The 21245-nt window shown below is 36.8% G+C and overlaps 1 protein-coding gene and 2 long non-coding RNA genes across 4 annotated transcripts in view; 1 reads left to right on the top strand and 2 right to left on the bottom strand.

Moving 5' to 3' along the window:
• Nucleotides 1–21245, bottom strand: part of LOC125934465 (uncharacterized) — a 362030-nt gene that overhangs the window by 100223 nt on the left and 240562 nt on the right. The gene's annotated exons all lie outside the window — the stretch shown is intronic.
• Nucleotides 1–21245, bottom strand: part of GABRB2 (gamma-aminobutyric acid type A receptor subunit beta2) — a 241516-nt gene that overhangs the window by 48671 nt on the left and 171600 nt on the right. The window contains exons 6-7 of the mRNA XM_049647833.1: nucleotides 3513–3650; nucleotides 1630–1782 (exon numbers count right to left, since the gene is read on the bottom strand). Coding sequence (XP_049503790.1) covers nucleotides 1630–1782; nucleotides 3513–3650 — 291 coding nt within the window. The remainder of the gene's footprint in view (nucleotides 1–1629; nucleotides 1783–3512; nucleotides 3651–21245) is intronic.
• The window catches only part of LOC125934464 (uncharacterized), a 168451-nt gene that overhangs the window by 52308 nt on the left and 94898 nt on the right, over nucleotides 1–21245 (top strand). The gene's annotated exons all lie outside the window — the stretch shown is intronic.

Raw genomic sequence — 21245 nt, 5'->3', positions numbered from 1 at the left:
GTCATTACTTCTCCCTTCCATCCTTGAACCACCACAATCTAATCTCAACACAGCAGTCAAATTTATCCCTTTCAATCTGAAATCAAATCATATCACTTCTTTCCTCGATGGCTCTGAAATTTCACTCAGAATAAAAGCAAGGTCATTATCATGGTTCTGGAACTGCTTCATAATCTTTTAGTCCCGTGTCCCCAACATCATCTTGACTCCTGAACTCACTCTCGCATTCACCTCACTGGCTACCTCACTAATATCCTTGGCACTTTCCTACCTCAGGGTATTTGTAATAGGCTAGAATATTCCCATCCAGACATTTAAGTGACTCTTTATCTTCATGAAGTTTTTGTTCCATTAATAATTTCTGGATGAACTTTACAATGATTATTATAAACTGTTCCTCCTGGCATACCCAACTGCCCTCACCTTGCTTATTCCCTCTATAGACGTACTGTATTACCTAGTTCACATTATAAGTAAAATAAATTTATTGTCCTTTTATTGCTAGCACAAAACTTCCAGAAGGGAACTACTTTATCTCCAGCATCTAGCATGTTTGGCACATAGTAGGTGTTCAACAAATACTTGTTGAATGAAAAAAATGAATGACTTCTCTCAGGAAGTGATGATTGAATTGAGATCTCATGGTGGAGAAGGTAACAGTCCAACATTTTAAAGGGATTAGTCAGAACTCAAAATAATAAAAATTGTGTAAAATAATCATACTTTACTATTATCTGGAGTTAGTAACATAAAAATGTTCATGAAATATAATATATTCTCTTCCTCTGGCATCATATAGAAAAAAAATCAAGCATAAGATAAACGATGCTATGGATGAGTTCCCAGCCATCTTACTTTGTTGTCTTCTGCCCTCTATCCTGCTACTCCAAAATCTTTTTTTTTTTTTTTTTTTAATTTTTTTTTCAACGTTTTTTATTTATTTTTGGGACAGAGAGAGACAGAGCATGTGGGACAGAGAGAGACAGAGCATGAACGGGGTAGGGGCAGAGAGAGAGGGAGACACAGAATCGGAAACAGGCTCCAGGCTCCGAGCCATCAGCCCAGAGCCTGACGCGGGGCTCGAACTCACGGACCGCGAGATCGTGACCTGGCTGAAGCCGGACGCTTAACCGACTGCGCCACCCAGGCGCCCCATGCTACTCCAAAATCTTAATAAGACTTTAGAAGTCTTTTTGTTTATCTGTTAGTTACATAATATACTTCCTTGTCTCCTGCTCAGGAAAAAAAAAAAAAAAAAGATGGAAGGGAGCTCTTTCCAGATAAGGAAGCACAGTATGCAAATTGAAAAATTATCAAGTGATACTACACAAACTATGCGTCAATAAAAATAAAAAAATTGACAGGACTAATTTCATTACCAACTGCTATATGGTTAGCTAATCTTGACATGAAAGAGTTTTAATTTGTATTTAATTGATTTAATGCTGAATCAGATAACCCAAAGTTTCACAGCCAAATTCTTGTAATGTGCATAGCCCAGTCTTATCATGCATTACAAATACCAGGCTAAGAAAAGTGTATGAATGAACATGCATGCACATACACACACATGCATACACGTGTGCACACACAGAGTCAAGCCCCACAGGCAGTTAGAAAATGGCCTACCTAATGCCACTCTTGCAGCTGATGCATCATAATTAATCCAGAAGGAGACCCAGGAGAGGATAGTGATCAGGATGGAAGGCATGTATGTTTGCAGAATAAAGTAACCAATGTTTCTCTTAAGCTTAAAGCTGAGGGACAATCTGGGATAGGAACCTAGAAAGGCAATTTTAGAATATCATAATTATCAATCAATATTTATAGGATACTTTTCTTTCAAGGCCCATAAATAAGTTTGTAAATCTTCCCTAAATTCAACTTTAGCTCCTGATGAAGGGCACTTGCTCCTGAAAAAGTAGTATGGGAACACTGGTCTTTTAATTAGCAAAAGTTACTTGGTGCTGAGTACACCCATAGTCATGAGTAATTAAAAGAATTCCAGCTCTTCCCTGCTCAGGCTCCTGCACTGGATCAAGGATACTCATTCTCTACAACTATGAAAACAAGACAGTTTGGTACAGTCCCTTTGTTCCCCCCCAGTTGTTCCTCAACAAGACCATCCTGTAAGATGTTTTGTTTTTATTTTTTTATATAAGAAATAAGGCTGTACACTCTGATCATATTTTAGAAATCTCTTCACAAGCCCCAGAATTCACTGCACATCTGGGATCAATGGCAAGCTTCAGGTATACAGCAACTCCCTAAAATTGTGTGAAGGTTTTCACATGTACGGATTATATATGTTTGCTAATTCCACTGATTCCTTCAAAGTTCTAAAGGGGTGCCTGACTCATCCAAAGGTGGAGAATCAGTGTTTCCAAAGAATATTTTGGGGAGATAAAACTAAAGGATCATATTCCTGAGGCTAAATCCTTTGATTGTGATGATCCAGGAAATTACTCTTCAAACAAAATATGTAACTGAACATCATGGTAGAATGTCAAAAAGTCACATTGATGAATCGTGTGTGTTAGGGGTGACATTATTAATAATTGAAAGAAAGTCTTGCCTAGCCTTCTTGGGCTCAAGTTAAGTGTTGTAATATTAAAGTAAGAATATTTTAGATATGAACTCATTTCTAGTGTCTCAGGGATTCAGGGACCTCCAATTTAGGAAAAGTTTCTGTTGTTTGTTTTTTAAAGCTACGTTATATTCTTACGAAGTCATACAACTCTTACTTGAAGTAGTTTGCAGGGAAAGGCAGAAGGGTAATTAAAAATGTATAGTTACAGTACTAGCTCTTTTTGTGCCTGGGGAATTCATTCCAATAAGAAAAACATAAAAAAGAAATATTCCTGTGGGTTTACTGTTTTTCCCCTTAATGTTTTTTTCCCTTATGCAGCAAAGTATTACTTTCCTAACCTTTTTTGCTAAAATTCTGTGCTGGTGAAACCAAGTTTGACAACCAAAAACCTCAATGCTAGAAGAGTAAGAATGGTGAAAGCATCAGGATAATCTCAACATCTGGAAGGGCTTTTAGCTCTAAAACAGGAGGTAAGGCTCCATAAAGAAATTCTTAACCTTTGAGGATAATGTGGAATTATATTCTATTGCCTCTAGAGAATTTCATCGTGGTCAGGCGTGAGTGAACCATCTCTTCCCTGTATTTTTCAAGAGTAGGATCAGTTCTGTAAGTTGTATAAAGCTCGGGCAAACAACTCTGACCAACGTCATTCTCTTTCTGTATTCTGTCTCCGACAATTAGTCCAGTCTTTGGTAGATGAGAGGCACAGAGGTAACCCTCTCAGCTTTGTGGGGGTGCCTTCTGGGAAATAGCTGCATGGACCCCAAATGAGCAATGGGCCCTTTGATGGGGAACTGGAGGTTTGCAGCAGATCCAAATCTTCCAGTCATCTTTTCCTGGGACCCAGTTGTGATATAAGTGAATGCTTTTGACAAAATATGCTGAAGCCCCTTTTGCCTTAACCCTCTTCCCTGATACACACCTGTGGAAAAAACAACCTTCTTGGTGATAAGTTTGTAATCCACGATAGAGAACTGTGGAAGTTCAATCTTTGTCACTCCTGTTACTGCGTTATCATCCCCACGCCAGTAAAACTCAATGTCATCGGTGGTATATCCATCTGTAAAAGGAAGCACACACACACACACACACACACACAGATACACAAAATAAAAAACAAATAAAACAAAGAGTACTTGTTTACAAGATGAACTATATTAGTAACAGCCACAGCTAAAGGCTATTATGTGTTAGGTATCACGCTAAGCACCTGAAGTATATTACCACATTTACTTTTCACAACAGTCTCATGAGGGGAGTATAATTAGGCCCACATGAGGCGATCAAGGTTTAGCAAAATTAACAGCTTGCAAGTAAGAGGTAGCATATAGTTCTAACTTGCACTCATTTTCTAAAACACTATCACATTATTACATGACCCTGGATGGTACTCTAATAGAAAACGAAAGAGAAAGTAAATATCATTTAACTTATCAGTGCAGTATTGAATGCTATCAACCCCCCCCCCCCATATAAAAGTTTTGAATTACAATATATTTGGGTTTCAAGTCAGAAGAGATTATAAGGAATTGAGTCATCATTTTTTAAATATTCATAGACATGATCTCCAAATTTGATTTTGCAGCATATCTAAATTCCAAAAAGCTACCCCTGACCAAATAACCCCAAACAGGAGTAATTCTAATAGTTTTAAAAGTAAATACAAATGTATTATGTGCACTATAAAAGGCACAGTGCATTTAGGAGGCTTGTTTCCACTTTCTCAATAATTATTTCTTGAGCACCTACTATGCTCATGAGTGTACAGTTGCTGGGGATAGAAGTCTGTATAATAAAAACAAGTCCTCTGTTATAATGATACTTTCAATCCACGAGGCAGAATAGAATAAGCACACATATCTGGGTGAGTAAGCATATGTCTAACTGCAATGAATAAACACCTATTAGATTATTATTATTTTTAAAAATTTTTTTTAACGTTTATTTATTTATTTTTGAGACAGAGAGACAGAGCATGAATGGGGGAGGGTCAGAGAGAGGGAGACACAGAATCCAAAACAGGCTCCAGGCTCTGAGCTGTCAGCACAGAGCCCGACGCGGGGCTCAAACTCACGGACCGCGAGATCATGACCCGAGCCGAAGTCGGCCGCTTAACCGACTGAACCACCCAGGCGCCCCAACACCTATTAGATTATTAACAGAACTATACAGAGAAGCATGCAATGAAATCCATTAAATCTTAATATTTTACAAACACACCCACCCCAATATCCCACCTGCAGAGCATAAATTGTATTTGTATATCATATTTCTTAAAAGAACTTTTGCATCCAGAGAGCTGAATTTTTACAAGTCTAAGAAGTAGGCAGGTCAGATATTGCTCCCCAATTTAAAGCAAAAAGCAAAACAAAACAAACAAAAACAAAACACAAACAAAAAATAAAAAATAAACCCAAAAATAAAAAACTAGTTAAAAAGGTTGCTTAAATTCTTTTTGACATGTGACTTAAGTTCTTTTTGCTTTTTGACATGTGACTAGTTAGTGTTATACAGGACTAGAATATCAGTCCTTTCATTCTTAGCTCTTATAATTTTCATTAAATCACATTTCTTCCAAAGAAAGCAAGTCAAATTTCCAAGAGTAGAAATGGATTATTTTTCAAAGAATTACAGTGCTCTCAATTCGAGAATCTACATCAACCATAGCACAGCTCAGACAATGTCTTAACTTTTCTAGAAGTCTGCATTCTTCTTTACTCATAAGAGCAACCATCTTTATCTGATGCAGAAATACAGATTTTTGTAAAGAGTCAATGAGAACTTGAACTTCTCGTTCCATAACTATAGGCCTTTAGATAATAGCTAATGATTTTCAAAAAGGCCTGTTTACTTGCAAACATCATAAAGTACATTGTAATCACAATCATCAGGGTGCCTGGCTGGCTCAGTGGGTAGAGTATCTGACTCTTGATCTCATGGTGGTGAGTTCAAGCCCCACATTGGGCATGGAGCCTACTTAAAAAAAATTGTGGATATTTAATAGATTATACACCACCAACATTTTTCTTAGCATGATATCATTTAAAGCCACTTATTTTGTTAGAGAATGTCTTTCTTTGCATGAAACTTTGATTTAAAAGCAAATTATTCATAATTTTAAGAAGGGGAGTCCAGGTACAAAGTGAAAGGCACAGTAAAAATATTCTTCTCTTTCTCCATTAGTCTGCCCCATTAATATTCTCTATCTAATCCTAAGAACTGAGGTGTCTGTCCCAAACAACAAGTGCTTTTATCTGTGATTTCAACTTTCTTAATATGGCCATGGGAATCCTCATAGTCCAGGACTTCATCTTGAATATAATCCCGTTTCTCATTGGTTATTTGCACACAGCTCTCAGTCATGAAATTATTTAATCAATGACAATCCCATCTTGGCCAAACCAGTGTTAAATAACAAAAGAGGGCACCTGGCTCAGTTGATTGAGCTTCCTTCCAGCTTCAGCTCAGCTCATGACACTGTAAATTGGATTTGTGGTACATAAACATGAAAGAAGGTATTTATGAAACAAGAAGGCCATCGTTTTCTAGGGAAAAAAAATTGTCAAATGCTGCCATTTTCAAACGAGAATGGGAGTAAAGTCAACTCCTACATTTTCAATAAGAACTAAGTCTAAATTAGTAAAGAGTGTGTTTCTGGTTCTCCAGCTTCCTTTCCTCAGTTTTTATCTTCTCTCGTCCACTGCTACAAATCTTCTCACAGAAGCTCTCTGTGGGCAGAGGCATGGGAATATCTATGGCATTTCAATAATTATATAGGCAATGCCTCACAGTTGTTTAATAAGTAGAAATATTATCATGAAATATAGATTTTTGTCAAAATGCCAGCTATCTGACATGTGTTTACTAGATAATTCCTGGCAGAGGAGAGGCACTTGGGATATATTGTTGAATTAGTAAAATATTTATTTAACACATGTGTGGATTTGGGTGATGGTTGCTTATCCAGATGCTTGGCATTGTGGAGGTATTCATCATGTCTATACCTCTGTTTCTTGCTCCTAATATAGTACCTGGCACATAGTTGTATTAGATAAATATCTTCTGAGTGAATAAAAAAAAGCCACCCAAAGATAACACAGCCCTTAAGAAAAATCCAAAGGTTCTTTATTATGTATTTACCCTTATGTAATAGCTCAGCAAATTGCTTAACCTTTCTCTGTTCTTCATTTCTTAATCTGTAAATTGTAACAATAAACAATAACAACAATAAAAGCTACCTCATAGAGTTGTTATGCAGGAAAAGCGAGTTGTTACTTACAAAATGCTTAGAGCAGTACCTGATAGATAATGCTCAAAAAGGTTAGCTAATAGTTTCTTTTCAAATAAGAATTATTTTAAATGAATTAAAAACTCATATTTTGTTGCATGTCACCTGGCTTCTATTTTATGAACACTTGAACACATTTACACAATGAGAAACTTGGGTGTCCAATGACACACCCTCTGGTGTGTTTGTAAATCGAAAATGAAACATTGGAAGTTTATTTTGATGTCAAACATTTTGGAATCTGACATAATGGAGCAGCATATTTGTAATACTTCTTAGTTACTGCTGGTCTTAAAAACTGCGATCCTCTTGACTTCATTTTGGGTTAACCGAGTATGGAATGCTGCCAATGGAAAGCAAATGTATGCTCTTGCATCACCGATTTCTAAAGACCAAAGACCAACAGTTTATGACTGTGCCAGGATGGTCAAGTTCCAAATCCAGCTCAATATACTGTGTAGGATAAACTGAAAGCAGACCTAGTTTTATTTATTTTTCTTTTTCTTCCTCTTCTTTAAAAAAAAAAAAAAAAAACTTCTCTGAAGGAATATTTAACAGTGTCTCAAAGTGATTAAAAATAAAAGAAAACATATGCAAATATGTATGACCTGACTTTTACAGCTTTCATAACAATAATGAGTGAGAAATAATTAGATATCTTTTAAAAGATATCAGGAGGAGATGCACTGAAACTTCTCATTAATGTCTTGCAAATTAAATTCATCTTTTATATTTTATTCATGGGATTCCAGAAACTGAGTCATTAAATTATATTGTATTATTATCATTAAAAACATAACCCACATAAACTCAGATGGACTATAAATAAACCAAAATATAACTTCACTGGAATCTACCTGAAGGAATTAAAATTGTACAAAATGTTAAAGTTTCTGATCAGGACAGATAAACAAATACATTTAAAAATCTATGTATGTGAATGACAGATATACTGTCATATACTGATAAAAATATGTACTACATGAGATCTAAGGAGCAAAATTATCACGTTAAACACATTCACATCATAAATGAATGTGTTCTCACAATTGTGACATTATCTTATTACATAACATGGCATTTAAAAAAGTTTTTTTCTCTCTTTAGTGTCAGTCTACTTGTCTATTTTGTTATCTACTAAGTAAATATTTCATTTCAGATGAAATATTTTTACTGTGCAAGAAATATGAACCTATACCAAGATATTAAACAGTGAGGGCTGATGAGAACATTTAGAAGAAATGGATTATAAATGCCACCATTTTTTTTTCCTAGTGAGAAATTAAAGAGACCTATTGTTCTCTTGTTGTTTATTTAAACTGTGTTCTCCAATCAGACTGTTAAATGTTGTAGGGTAATTATTTTCTGTCTCCCATTGTAGCCAACATAGCAACTGTAACATAGTAGTTGCTTTAAACTGCTAATTCTTGGTCATCACAACCAATTGTTGATGTTTGAGGATTAAGGGCTAGTGTTATTGGGACAATCCACTCTAGTCATGGATGGTTTCAATTTTTTTAGGAACTATCTTATCTTGAATTTCATGCCCTCTTATGTGTCTATCACAGCACTCCACAAGCTTTTCTGAATTGAAAACCTCATTGTAAAAATTTTAGCATGTCGCTCTATTAGTATTTAAATTTTTATGTGGTTACTGTTATCGGTATATAAGTAACTATTATTAAAACTTAAGTTACATTCTGAGCAACACTAATCCTGTAATGTGCTTCATGGAAAAGGGTTCTAAGTAAATGTATTTGGGAGTAACTGTGCATTTCAGGCCCCTCTTGTAGTCACAAACATTTAACACAGTAAAGTTTAGATAATTCCTCAATAAAGAATTTGCTTAATATTACTTACCCCTGGCATTCTCCGTACCTATTTGACCAGAGACATTTTTTTAGGATATAAAAAATATCCATCCAATGCAATAATTCCATAAAATGCTAGAGTTAGTCACACATTTTAGGGTGCTTTAGTTAGGTTCCCCCCAAACCAGATAAGTACTGGAAAAGGCACATAGTCCCTTGGAGCTATGTCTTGCTCTTTAGTGGATTAACCTTTTTGTTTTTTCCTCCAAAAAAAATTTCCAGAAGAGAAGAAAAACATTTTCAATAACAACCAGGTCAAATTGCCTTTTAAAGCAGACAAACGTTTTGGGGAAGCAGCAGGACCTAATGTGCAACAGGAAAGCAGGCCTTTGTCTCATGACTAACTCAGTGACCACAATCAGAAGTCTATCAGTCCACAATCAGAATGGACTACACGCCACACAGTCCTGTATGTTTGCAAAAGTGCAAGACTGAGAACAGTCAATGCCAATTAGTTATGGGGATTTTCCAAGAAGGAGAGAGACTCGCTTGTCAGCCACAACTCTTTAAATTCAGCAATGAAAGCATTCCAAAGACACTCTGAGTGATTGCTCTGACTCCTTAATTGCATCTTATTCTTCACTCTGCTCTTTAGATGGACTGCTAGACACTAATGTTCTGCTGTCAAATCATTTCTAGGCCTTGAGAGCTCAAAATAATCTGCCTAGGGAGGGTCAGACTTGATTACCAAGTGGCATCTTAGTAAGGACACCATCAAGTCATGGCCCAGCATTCATCCTACATCACAGATAACCCATTTTTTGTGTTATTAGCATTTTCAAATTCAAATCTTATGTAAGAGGAGAGGAAATTGATCATAATCAAGTAAAATGTTAGATTTTGTGCTCTAAAGATGATTTCCCTTTTTGGATTTCAATGCAATATTCACTATTTGTTTTCTCTGTATGGAAGCAGAGTGCTCTGGTGGCTGTTCCTGCAAGTTTAACTCCTTAATGTGTTTCTTAAGCTTCCTTAAGTTTGCAGAGCTCAAGCAATTAAGCTGATGATACAGGTAAAATAAACCAATTAATAATATAAACAATAATAACCACAACCACAACAATAATAGCTGCCATTTCAAAGTCCTTATGTGTCAGCGACTGCCTTAAACTCTTTACACGGTTCTGTCTAGAACCATATAAACCAGACTGGGTTATGGTTACAAGCATTCTTCCCCACTACCCAACCCTGCTTTTTTTTCCCTATGCATTAGCCCTAAGTCCTGAAGTAACATAGAAGAGGCAGAGAACTGTTAGTGCTGCTCAAATTTCACGTGCATAAAAATCACCTGGAAATCTTGTTAAAATGCAGTGTGAACTAGGATTAAGTGGGTAGTGCCTGAGATTCTGTAGTTCTAATAAACTTCCAGGTGGGGGGATGGTGTTTACCCATGGACTAACCTCTTCATAGCCAGGAGAGTGTTGCAGAGCGAAAGTCATTTCCCTTGCCATGGGAATCAGCAAAGGGATGCTGGTATCTAGCCTGGCCAAGAGAAGAACAATGTTTCTTCTGAACAAAGGTTTTACAAGCTCCAAAATTAAAATATTTTCTCCCAGCTCTGCCTCTCTTATAAGGGACTAGAGGAGATGTTTCCGATGCCGTCTCTACCCAGGGGTCTGGTTCTCTTCATTAATCTATGGTCTACAATCACCAACAGCATAGAACAGAAAGATGGAGCCAGGTCTGAAGGGTTTCTGCTCATTTGTATTCACACCAGTTTTATTTGAATACTTAGGATTAAGAACAGTCCACTCTGGCATCAGATCTCTGCATCTTTTGTTTATATTCTTCAACATACTAGTCAACAGGCTTCAAGTTTCCTGCCTTCTTCTAATCTGTGCTACACATGATGCTATTACACTTCATTTAAAAACAGGCTGGTGTGCCATTTCTATGCCTTAGGAAAGCATTAAAAAATGGAAAACAAAAATATGAAAAGATTCTTTATGGCCTTTTCAACAGGTCCAGACTTAAAAGCAAATTCTTCACTCAGGCATTCAAAACTCTTATCACGGGGCTTCTATCTGCTTCTCAGCCTCATCTTCTATTGCACTTCTTCCTCTTCCAAAGCTCTTATTTCTACCCTTCTACTTCCTTTCATAATCCTTTGACCTCCAGGCCTTGGTTCAAGCTAACTGAAACATTTTTCCCACTGATATCAAATTTCTGTACAATTTCAGGGCCCATCTCAACTTTCCAAGACACTGTCTCATTTTCCCTCAGTTGGGAACTTCCTGTCTTTCTTTCCTGATGTTTTCACAGCACTGTTTTAATTTCTACTAACATAGCTGTTATAGACAGTTTTGCATCAGAGGGTTTGTGGATGTGTTGGTCTCAGCCACCAGACCACCCCGGAGGGTGAAGAACCAAGCCTGATAATTCTGTGCCTGTCTCCTCCTTAATGCAGGTCTTAATAAGGGAGGGAGTCATGTGAGCGTGGCTGTACTGAATGGTCAACACACTAACCCTTTCGTTGTAGTTCACCAGATCCCACTCCCGAAGGTGGAATGATGAGCAGATGCTACTTGCTGAATTGTAAGATGGTGAGACTGCAAACCTGAGATCATTAGTGACTTGGGATGTGGAATTCCCATGCAGTAGCCTTCGAGTCACTAAAAGAAAGGCGGTACCATTGGTACCAGTCCATAAAAGTTGAAGCAAAGGCCATTGTGTCAAAAGAAACTTTTGTTGGTGTTGCTGACTTTTAATATATGTTGTCATTCTTAGGTGAACAACAGTATCCTTGGAGTGGCCACACGGCCCTCTGATAATGACTTTCTCTGGGCTGATAGATTTTGGAAGCCAAATTGCCACAATAGCCTCCAGAGGCAGCCAATACCTGCTGTGCAAATGGAATAATGCTCCCTGGTGACAAGGGGATTTAGTCCCATGGAAGAGTTTGTTAGCTCAAGAGTGAGGGAAGATACTTAAATTAACAAGGCCAACCAAATGGCCTAGGAGATATGCACAGCTGTGCAATAAAATGCCATCAAGTGTTACACCAACCCATCTGCTTTCTCATAAGGGGTGGCAGAGAAAGTGAAGAGCTCGCTTACTGATGTTGGAAGTGGTCTGGTCTCTCCATCTTAACTCATTCTTTGGTACACCTTCACTGTGACAGGGGTCAGCTGAGGACTCACACATTTAAAGATATTAGGCAAGATGCTCTTGTACAGGAATTTTTAGTCTAAATATCTGGCTGGCCAGTGAAACAGACCGTTAGCATGTGTCTTGACTAATAAGAAAATCTTCATTCTGCCCTTAAACTCCATATATGACTGACCCTTCTTTGCTTGTGTAACATCCTGTGTTAATTCTCAGGATATTTATTAAATGATCTGGTAAGGAATTCATACCCTATACTCAAATATGAAGTCTCATTTAAACAGCGAGCCTACATTCTTCAAATTGGTATCCATGGCTTGTACTGGAAAGGTGGCAAATACCAGACATTTATTACATTTACTAAGATGGACCCAAATTGTGTTTGGTGAGGGGCTTATGTGAACAGCAGGAGGGAGGCCTGGGGGCTGATAGAATGCTAGCTGCTCATGCAAATATACATGCATAGTTAAACATGGCATTGCTATTCTGTTTGGGGGAATCAGGAAGAATTCATCAAGGTGATCTAACGCAAGGGATTTTTAAAGTTGCTACTAGCTAACATTTTAAATCATTTTCTGTGTGATGCCATGTTCTTCACAAGCATTATCTCATTTAATCCTTTTGAAGCAGAAATTGTTACTATTCCCAGCTCACAGAGGAAGAAACAACAATTTGAAGAGGTTAAACGTCTTGCCCAAAGGTCAGAAATGGGAATTGAACTAAATCCCCTTTAACACTAGGGTCCAACTCCTCAGTAACTCTATTTATTACCTCATACTACTTATTCAAGGCCATATTTTCAAATTATTCTGTAATAGTACAGAAATATGTCTGTAATCATCCCTCTTACTGTATCAATGCCTTTATGCGGTGTGACTTTGCAGTTCCTCCCAAGAAGAGTTAGAATCTTTCCCTACACCTTGAATCTGAGCTGCCCTTGACACTTGTTTTAATCAAAGAAGTAACACTGAGCCAAGTTGTGAGCTTGGGCTAGTGAAGGTTTGGCAGCTCCCCACTCCCCTTTCTTTTGGAATCCTGCTGCCACCCTGTGAAAGGCTTGGATAGCCTGTGGAGAAGCAGGGACATGTGTCCACTCACCCCATCACAGCAGTCAGACAGCCCCAAGCCTATCTGTGTGAGAACCACATGCATGTGTGGGCCTGGTTCTGAGCCTCTAGGCCAACCTGTAGCTTCCTAAGCAATAATAAATGGTTTCTGTTTTAATCCACAGTTTGGGGCAGATTGTTAATTACTCAAAGCTAATGGAGAGCACTAGGTTCTGTAGAAACAGGAAAACAAACATTTTTTCTTCATAGAATGGTATATACACCTTCATTTCCAAGACAAAATTCATGCTCACAGCTGGGCCTTGCTTCAGAGAATCTCCAACTGGTTTTATAAATATTATGGGCTCAGCCATATGGCATAACCTAAATCAAGAGACCTACCTAGGTTCCTATCCCAGTGCTGCTATATACAAGTTGTAGAATTTTGGACAAATCATACATTCTTTAGAACTCTGTTTCTATACCTAAAAAATAAAGTTGTTCTAAAACAGAAATCCCCCAATTTTTGGTTTTAGAACTCCTTTATACTCAAAAAATTATTAAGAACTCCCAAAAGCTTTTGTTTATGTGGTTTACACCCACTGATACATACTATCTTAGAAATTAAAACAGATATTTAAAAATATCTATCCATTAATTCATTTATAACAATAATGATCCTATTTTCATGTTAACATAAATGTCATTTTTATGAATAGTAGCTATATTTTACAAAATACAAAAACTTACTGAGAAGACTGGCATTGTTTATATTTTTGTAAGTTTCTTTTTGGCTGGCTTAACAAGACAGCTGGATTCTCAACGTTGCTTCTGCATTCAGTGGTTGTGATAATGTGAGTCTTTTGAAAACATGACTGTACATTTTGAAATAATGAAAGTGAAAAATGCAGATAAAGGCTTAGTATTACTATGAAGTGAGCTTTAACCTTCAGAACACTCTGAAAGGGTCTCAGCAACCACCCAGTGGTCTTATAGATTACACTTTGAGTCACTGTTTTAGATGATTTCGAATTTGAAATTTGGTTAAATTTAAGGAGAACTCCAAATAATTTATTTGGATTTAAATTATTAGGGACTACCCAAAACTAGCAATTTTATTTCCTGTAGAGTAGAAATAAAAACAAGGGGACCTTGAAAGATCATTTCAAAAGATCATTTTTATTCGATAGAGTAAATGTGTGTGTTGTGTGTATGTCTGTGTGTGTGTGTGTGACATTCTTACAATTAAACATAAATCATTTGGTTTTTTGATGCAGTGAAATTCTTGAGAATTTTTTTAAAAAAGAAAGTTAATGCATTTGCATACAATTGAAGCTACTGTCCATCCATATCAGACTATCAGTTTGGTCAAAGTTGTACCTATGTGAATGAAGTGAATGGTTCATTCTCTTTGTTTGGCCTCTAAATACCAATGCAAATTAATTCATACAAATAAGACCTTGAGGGGAGCCTGGGTGGCTCAGTAGGTTGAGCATCCACCTTTGGCTCAGATCATGATCTCGCGGTCCATGAGTTCGAGCCCCACATCAGGCTCTGTACTGACAGCTCAGAGCCTGGAACCTGCGTCAGATTCTGTGTCCCCTCTTTCTTAGCCCCTCCTGTGCTCATGCTCTATCTCTCTTTGTGTTTCAAAAAAAAAATAAAAAAAAAAAATAAGACCTTGAATGTGACTTCATTAGTGCAGGCCAAGCAGTTAAAATTTGTAGCTTCTAACATGGAATAAAACCTTTCCAGCTTAAAAAATAATACGCAGAAAACATCTAGAGCAATGCCAAAAGCCTTGACCAAATTGTTGCAAATCTGCTCTTTTCTAAACTATTGATTATATTCCTGGTTTGAGAAAAAAATTACTCCTTAAACATAATTTTTTAAATGCTGACACCAAAGATGAAATATAGAACATGTGAGACATACTTAAAACTAAATAATTATCAAGATTTGACCCAAATTCAACCAAACTAAGGGCAGTATCCTTATGTCTGTATAGTTTTGTTTATCTGTTTGTTTGTTTGTTTGTTTGCTTTTCTTGTTTCTAAGCTGAATAGAGAATTAGCTTCCTTTGGTGATTTTAACGAAATGTCCACAAATTCTTTGATATTGCTACCCACAAATGATGAAACTTAATTTCTGTCTCCTGGAGTGTGGGCTGGACTTAGTGATACACTTCTAAGATATAGAATACAGCAGAAATTATAGGATGTCACTTATGAGATTAGGTTATAAAAAGACTGGAGCTTCTGTCTTGAATGTACTCTCTCTCTTTCTCCTTCACCTCTTCAGGTTCCAATACATTGCAACCTGTTTTGTGCAGAGACTAACATGGTGAGAAAGAGAAGGAGGCCTCCATCAGACCAAGAAACTGAGGCCCTAAGTCAAATAGGAACACCATGAGGGACTGAGACCTGCCACAACTCTGAGCGAGATTTAAAAAATGGGTCCTTACCCAGCTGAACCTTCAGATGAGACCACAGCCCTGACCAATAGTCTGACTACACCTCATGAGAAACCCTGAGCCAGAATCACTTATCTAACTGACTTGTGATTTCTGACCTTCAGAAACTATGAGACAATAAATGTCTGTTCTTTTAAGCTGCTAAGCTTTAGGGTAATTTGTTACCCATCAATAAATAATATAAACCCGCTACCTTGCACTTGAGCATGGTCTAATAAAACAAACACAGATGGGTTCAAATATTGCCTACTTCCTACTATGTCTCCAGAGCCTAACTCCACTAAAAAAGCAAATAATGCCACTTGTATTTTCTATGTTGTTCTAAGAACTGGAAAAAATGCTTGCAAAACAATTAGCACACTAGTTTAATGATGACTGGCCATCATTACTCTGATTAGTGATACCTATAGTTAAAGCAAAATTTTTATTTTTATTTTTAAATTATCTACAGTTTAAAAATTAAGTTTCCATATGCAGCTTTTAGGTTCAGTTCAAGTTAGAAAACAATTGTTCATTTGCTATGCAAAAGCTACTAAGTTCTCACTCCGTGGGATGAAGAATTGGGTAAATCATTTAATGTCTATCTTCAGTAAATAATGGGCACAAACTTTAATATGTGATAAAGTAGTATTCCTTTTCTTGGAGGGTCTGAACAGAGTAGAAAAGGAAGGAAGCTGATTTAATGGCTGTCTCATACTACCAGCACCTGGGTTAAAACATTTGGCAGTTAAATAAGGACTAAGACTCTCAAATGCTTCAGGGGTCAAACAAAATAGGTAATGTATAAGTTCTGAATGTACTGAACTGGGGAGTGTAGTCCTGCACCCAAGATAATTCAAATTCAGGTACTACTGCCAAAAATTAAGGCATTGTGCTGGCAAAAAAAAAAAAAAAAAAGTATATTCTGGATAAATCTATCACCTGAATCTGTGCATTTCAATCCTAAATGATCACCTTTGCTACTAGTTTGATTTCTAAATTGGGTAAAACCAATTTGTTTGAAAATGTGGAAGCCCCTTTCTTTCACAATTGGTTATTAACAGACACAGGAGCTGTGTGCTTCTTCTAGCATAATGGTAATCACGTCATTGATTTCAAACCAATAAATGCCAAAAGGAAACAATTTTCAAGATGGCGGGGTGTTTAGGTGATTTGTGCAAACTGCTTCCAGACTCTGGAACTGCAGCTGTAATATTTGCACTTTAAATATTCACAACCCAGCTTGAGACAAGCTTCCTGAATGTCCAAACATAACTAAGGTTAATACCTTTGATTTGGCAGCAGGTAAGTCCAGTGTACCTGATACCTGGTACTGATCCTTCCAATCCAAATCAGCTTTTTTACTAGTACTTCTTCTATCTAGAACTTGGATAATTTTTGGTATGTGACATTAAAGCAAACTATCCACAAAGATTTCATAAAGCAAAACAAACACCAAATACTAAAATTTATTTCCTTAGTTCCTAAGGATTGTGCAATTACAGATAATAGGGCAATTTTCTGACTGGAGAAAAAACTCAATTGATTTTCAAATTCAAGGGCAGTTTTCTCCAAACCACATTATCTTTATAGAACTATGATTTTACAGTACAAACTACTTCTAAGATGAGGGAGAAAATAAAGGACTAATATTACCAACATAGCAAATTGGCATTTAATATAACAGCCCTAGGACTTAAAGAGTGATTCACCTCAGCAGTATCCTCAAATTTTTGTGACCAACAAATCACCTCCAGGACCTGTTAAACATGCCTATTCCTGGGCCATACCTACAGAGTCTAATTGTGTAGGCTAACCATGTGGGTACATTAATAAATGTACCAACAAGTACTGATGCACAGACCACATGTCCATGCTTCAAGAGAAACTCTGCTCTATAGAGTTTGAAAAATTCCTTTAAAATTTCAAGAATGTCCTAAGACATACATATGTTTTCTTAGATGTAGGGTTCCTGGAGATTTTGGGACTCTATAACCTTGGAGTCTGTATGAGATAATGAATCTCTCCTCTGGCTCATGGCATATATATTTGCAAATTTGTCATTTATAGATATCCAAAATAAAACTCTAGCTACGGGCTCGACCTTCAAAATATATTCATCGAATTCTCTCCCTCTCCCAGTATTAGTGTCATAGACTATGAGTACATTATCTCATGCCTGCAAAACTGCTATAGCTGCTAACTGATTTCCCAGCTTCCATTTGTATTCCCCTATATATAGTAGGCAGTGAGCTTTAAAAGAATACCCTGACATGTCACTCTGCTCAAAAGCTTCTAGTGGCTTTTCATTTTACCTTATAAATAAATAAAACAACCCACCCCCCCCCTTACATGATCTGACTCTGGTCCTGTCTACCTCTTTGAAGTCACTTCTATTAATTTTATACTGGCCTGGTCTGCTCTTTAAACACAAGAAGCTCATTCCTTGTCTTGAAGCCTTAGCTCTTGCCTTGCACTCCCTTCGTGTAGATCTTTACATAGATGATTCTTATTGCTTGTTCAGGTTTCAGCTTCAGTGACCTCCAAATGAAGCTTGACCTCTGTATCTTATTCTGAGCTGTCACCTAGATTCCCCATTGCAGTTGTTCCCTACATTTTTACATTGTTTAATTTTCTATATACTTGATCATTCAGGAATGAGCTTCTCTATTTATTCCATTGTCTGGCTCTCTGTACTACGATGTACATTCCTATAGGGCAGGAATGTGTCTTTTCTGTTCACTGTGGTATATAAAACATCTAGGATATTGCTTGGTACATTGTAGGTACTAAATAAATGTTTTTGAATGAATAAGTAAAACCTGTTGATTAACATCTATATAACAGATAACACTGGTCTCATCTGCATATATTCAAAATAAATAAAAACATCTTTAGTTGGTATATAGCTTAAAACCTAACAGATTAATAACTTTTAATAAGAAGTATTGGACTCAAATCACATCAAACATATATTAATAGAAAGGAAGGAAGATGTCCTATTTACATGGAAGCTTTGCCACCATTTAATATGTGCAAGAGTGTTTGGTACCTCATTTAAAATTCATACTACAAAGGAATATGTCCTCTTGGTTAATGCTTTATGGAATGATGATACTTTTATAAAGTGCCTTATTGATATCACAAAAATGTATTATTCAAAAATAGACTTCTGCCATTGATTTGTTGACATGCCACTTAACTCCTATTCCATATTCCATTTGGAGGTTTCTCCAAAATACAAAGCACACTGGTGGATATATGCTTTTAACAAATACAAGGGGAAAGAAAAAATTAAGTGGAATTTAAAACCAGAGTTTAGAGTGAAACACATGCAAATAAATAGGATAAGGTAAAGGCAAAGGAAGACTGATGTTTTGCTACACTTTTTCAAATATGCAAACCTACCTAAATTTAAGCAAATAAATGGTTGAATAGACTAACTGGACATCATATTTTAAGATTTGTTATAATAAAAGCCAGAAAATTTTATGACTTTTTTTTATAGTTGTAATGTGATTTAGGAGACCTTATATAATCTATCCGGATCCTATCTATCTTCACAACCTATGCTAGAGATATGACATATTAAACAGAATAACTATAGTACATAAGATAAGGGTTCTCTGCCAACCAAAAGCCAATATCAGTTGAAACTGCTCCTCTCCACAGCTCCTGTTGAATCTGGACTGTACCCCCATTGCAGCCATGGTTGATTATACATGATTGGATGTCTACATTAGGCTGGAGTAAGCATATTCCTTTGGTACGAGTATGGGATCCAAATATTGAGAGACTGAATCAGCATATTTACCGGTGTTATATGAAAAGATAATTATTCAGAAAGGAGGGAAGAATAGGAACAAAGAAACCATAACTATAAGAAAGCAGAAGTTGATATGCAGAAAAAGAACAATGAAGCACAGATATCATGGGAAAAGATACACGGGGCCCCTGAGAAAATCACAGAGAGGCAGGGAGAGACATGGACAGAGAGGTAGTCTAGTTCCAAAGCCGGAAGGATATCCTTGGAATCCTAGATATTCCCCAATAGTCTTGAACATCATTTCCTGAGATGCTTCTGAGATTGTTGTGTTCTTATTCAATACATATTTATTCAATGCCTACTATGTGCAAGCATGGTTCTCAGCACTTTTGGCACACTGATAGAAAAAAAAAAAAGATAAAAAAAACCCCAGCTGCCCTCAGTGAGAATGCATTCTAGCTGAGAGAGACAGAAAATAGATAGTAGGCATAACAAACAGGCAAATTACATAGTATATTAGAAAGTAATATAATTTATATTGGCTATGGACAAATAAAAAAGTAGAGCAAGGTGAGCAGGATGTAGAATCTTGGGAGGGCACTTAGGTTGCATGTTTAAATTGGGTGGTCAGTACAGGCCTCATCAGAAATCTGACATATAAGCAAAGACTGATGAAGGATTTAGACCTAAGCCTACTGGTGGAAGAGCATTTTAGGTAGAAAAAACAGATAGTGGAAAGGCCGAAAGCTGGGAGGATACATGGTGTACTAGAAACACAGTAAGAAATCCAGTGCAGCTGGAACACTATGAGCAAAGTGAATGAACAGGAGGTGAGGTCACAGAGGCACTGGGGAAGGGGGTCTTATAATATGGAATCGTGCAGGCTATTATTTGGAATTTGGTTTCAAACTCTGAGTGAGGACTTTGAGAAAAGACATGACAAGATTGGGTATGTGTATTAAGATGATTATTCTAGCTTCTATGTAGAGAATGATCAATATGGAAGTAGATAAAGTTTGAAAAAGGGAAACCAATCAGAGGTGGAAGCAAAAGAGGTGGTGAGGGGTGGTGGAATTTTAGAAATATTTGTAATCCCAGGTAATAGGATTTTATGTAAGATGTGAAAAAAAAGAGAGTGGACAATTATATCCCAAGGTTTCTCCCTTGAGCAAATGGAAAGATGAGGTTGACATTAAATAAGATAAGAAGGGCTGCTCGCATTAAAGATTTTGGAGAGAAGATGAGCAGTTCCATTTGGGACATACAGTTGGATATATAAAGTCTGGTAGAGAAGTTTGTTTGGGAGAGAAATCTTGGTTAGAGATAAATATTTGGGTTCAATTAGCATATTGATGATAGGTAATGCCATGCAAATTTATGAGGTAACCTAAAGAAGTGAATGTAGATTAGGAAGAAATCCAAGAAGTGAGTCTTGGTGTGCTCTTGTATTAAATGAAGAGAAGCAAACCACAAAGGAGACTAAGAAAAAAAAATCAGAAGTAAGAAGGAAACCTAGAGAGAATGCAGTCAATGATGTCAATGGAGGAAAATGTATTAAGGAGCAGAGGGTAATAAACAGTGCCAACTGATCCTGATGTGACAGGTTGTGGAACCTGTACAAGATGAAAGCTGAAGAATGCCCATTTGAGTTAACAATGTGAAGACCACTGTCAATCATGAAAATGCAGTTTTGGTGGTATGGTGGAAGAGAAAGGCATACTGGTATGATTTTATGATAGCATAAGAATATATGCAACTAAAGGCATTTTGCTACAAAAGGGAAAAAAAAGAAGTGGTGTGGTAGCTAGCAGAATTTGTTTGGTGGAAGGAAGATAAGTTTTGTAAAGTTGGAAGAAATAGCAACAGCAGTGCTTATAATACCGATTGAGTCTCAGTAGAGACCTGACAATTGATGATATAGGAAAGAGAAGGTAGATTGATAAAGTCATCTTCTTAAGTGGGCAAAATGAAGGAATTATATTTCAATAGAAGCATAGTAACCACAGGGGTAAGGCAGATGTGTGGGCGTGGATTCTGGTAGGTGGATAGGTGTTGTGGTGGGAAGATTCTAAATTCTTTTTACAATGATTCAGTTTTCTTAATGAGGTAGGAAACAATGTCATTAGC

The sequence above is a fragment of the Panthera uncia genome, assembly GCF_023721935.1.
Source record: "Panthera uncia isolate 11264 chromosome A1 unlocalized genomic scaffold, Puncia_PCG_1.0 HiC_scaffold_17, whole genome shotgun sequence".
NCBI classification, from domain to species: domain Eukaryota; kingdom Metazoa; phylum Chordata; class Mammalia; order Carnivora; family Felidae; genus Panthera; species Panthera uncia.
This window is presented reverse-complemented; position numbering and strand designations above follow the sequence as displayed.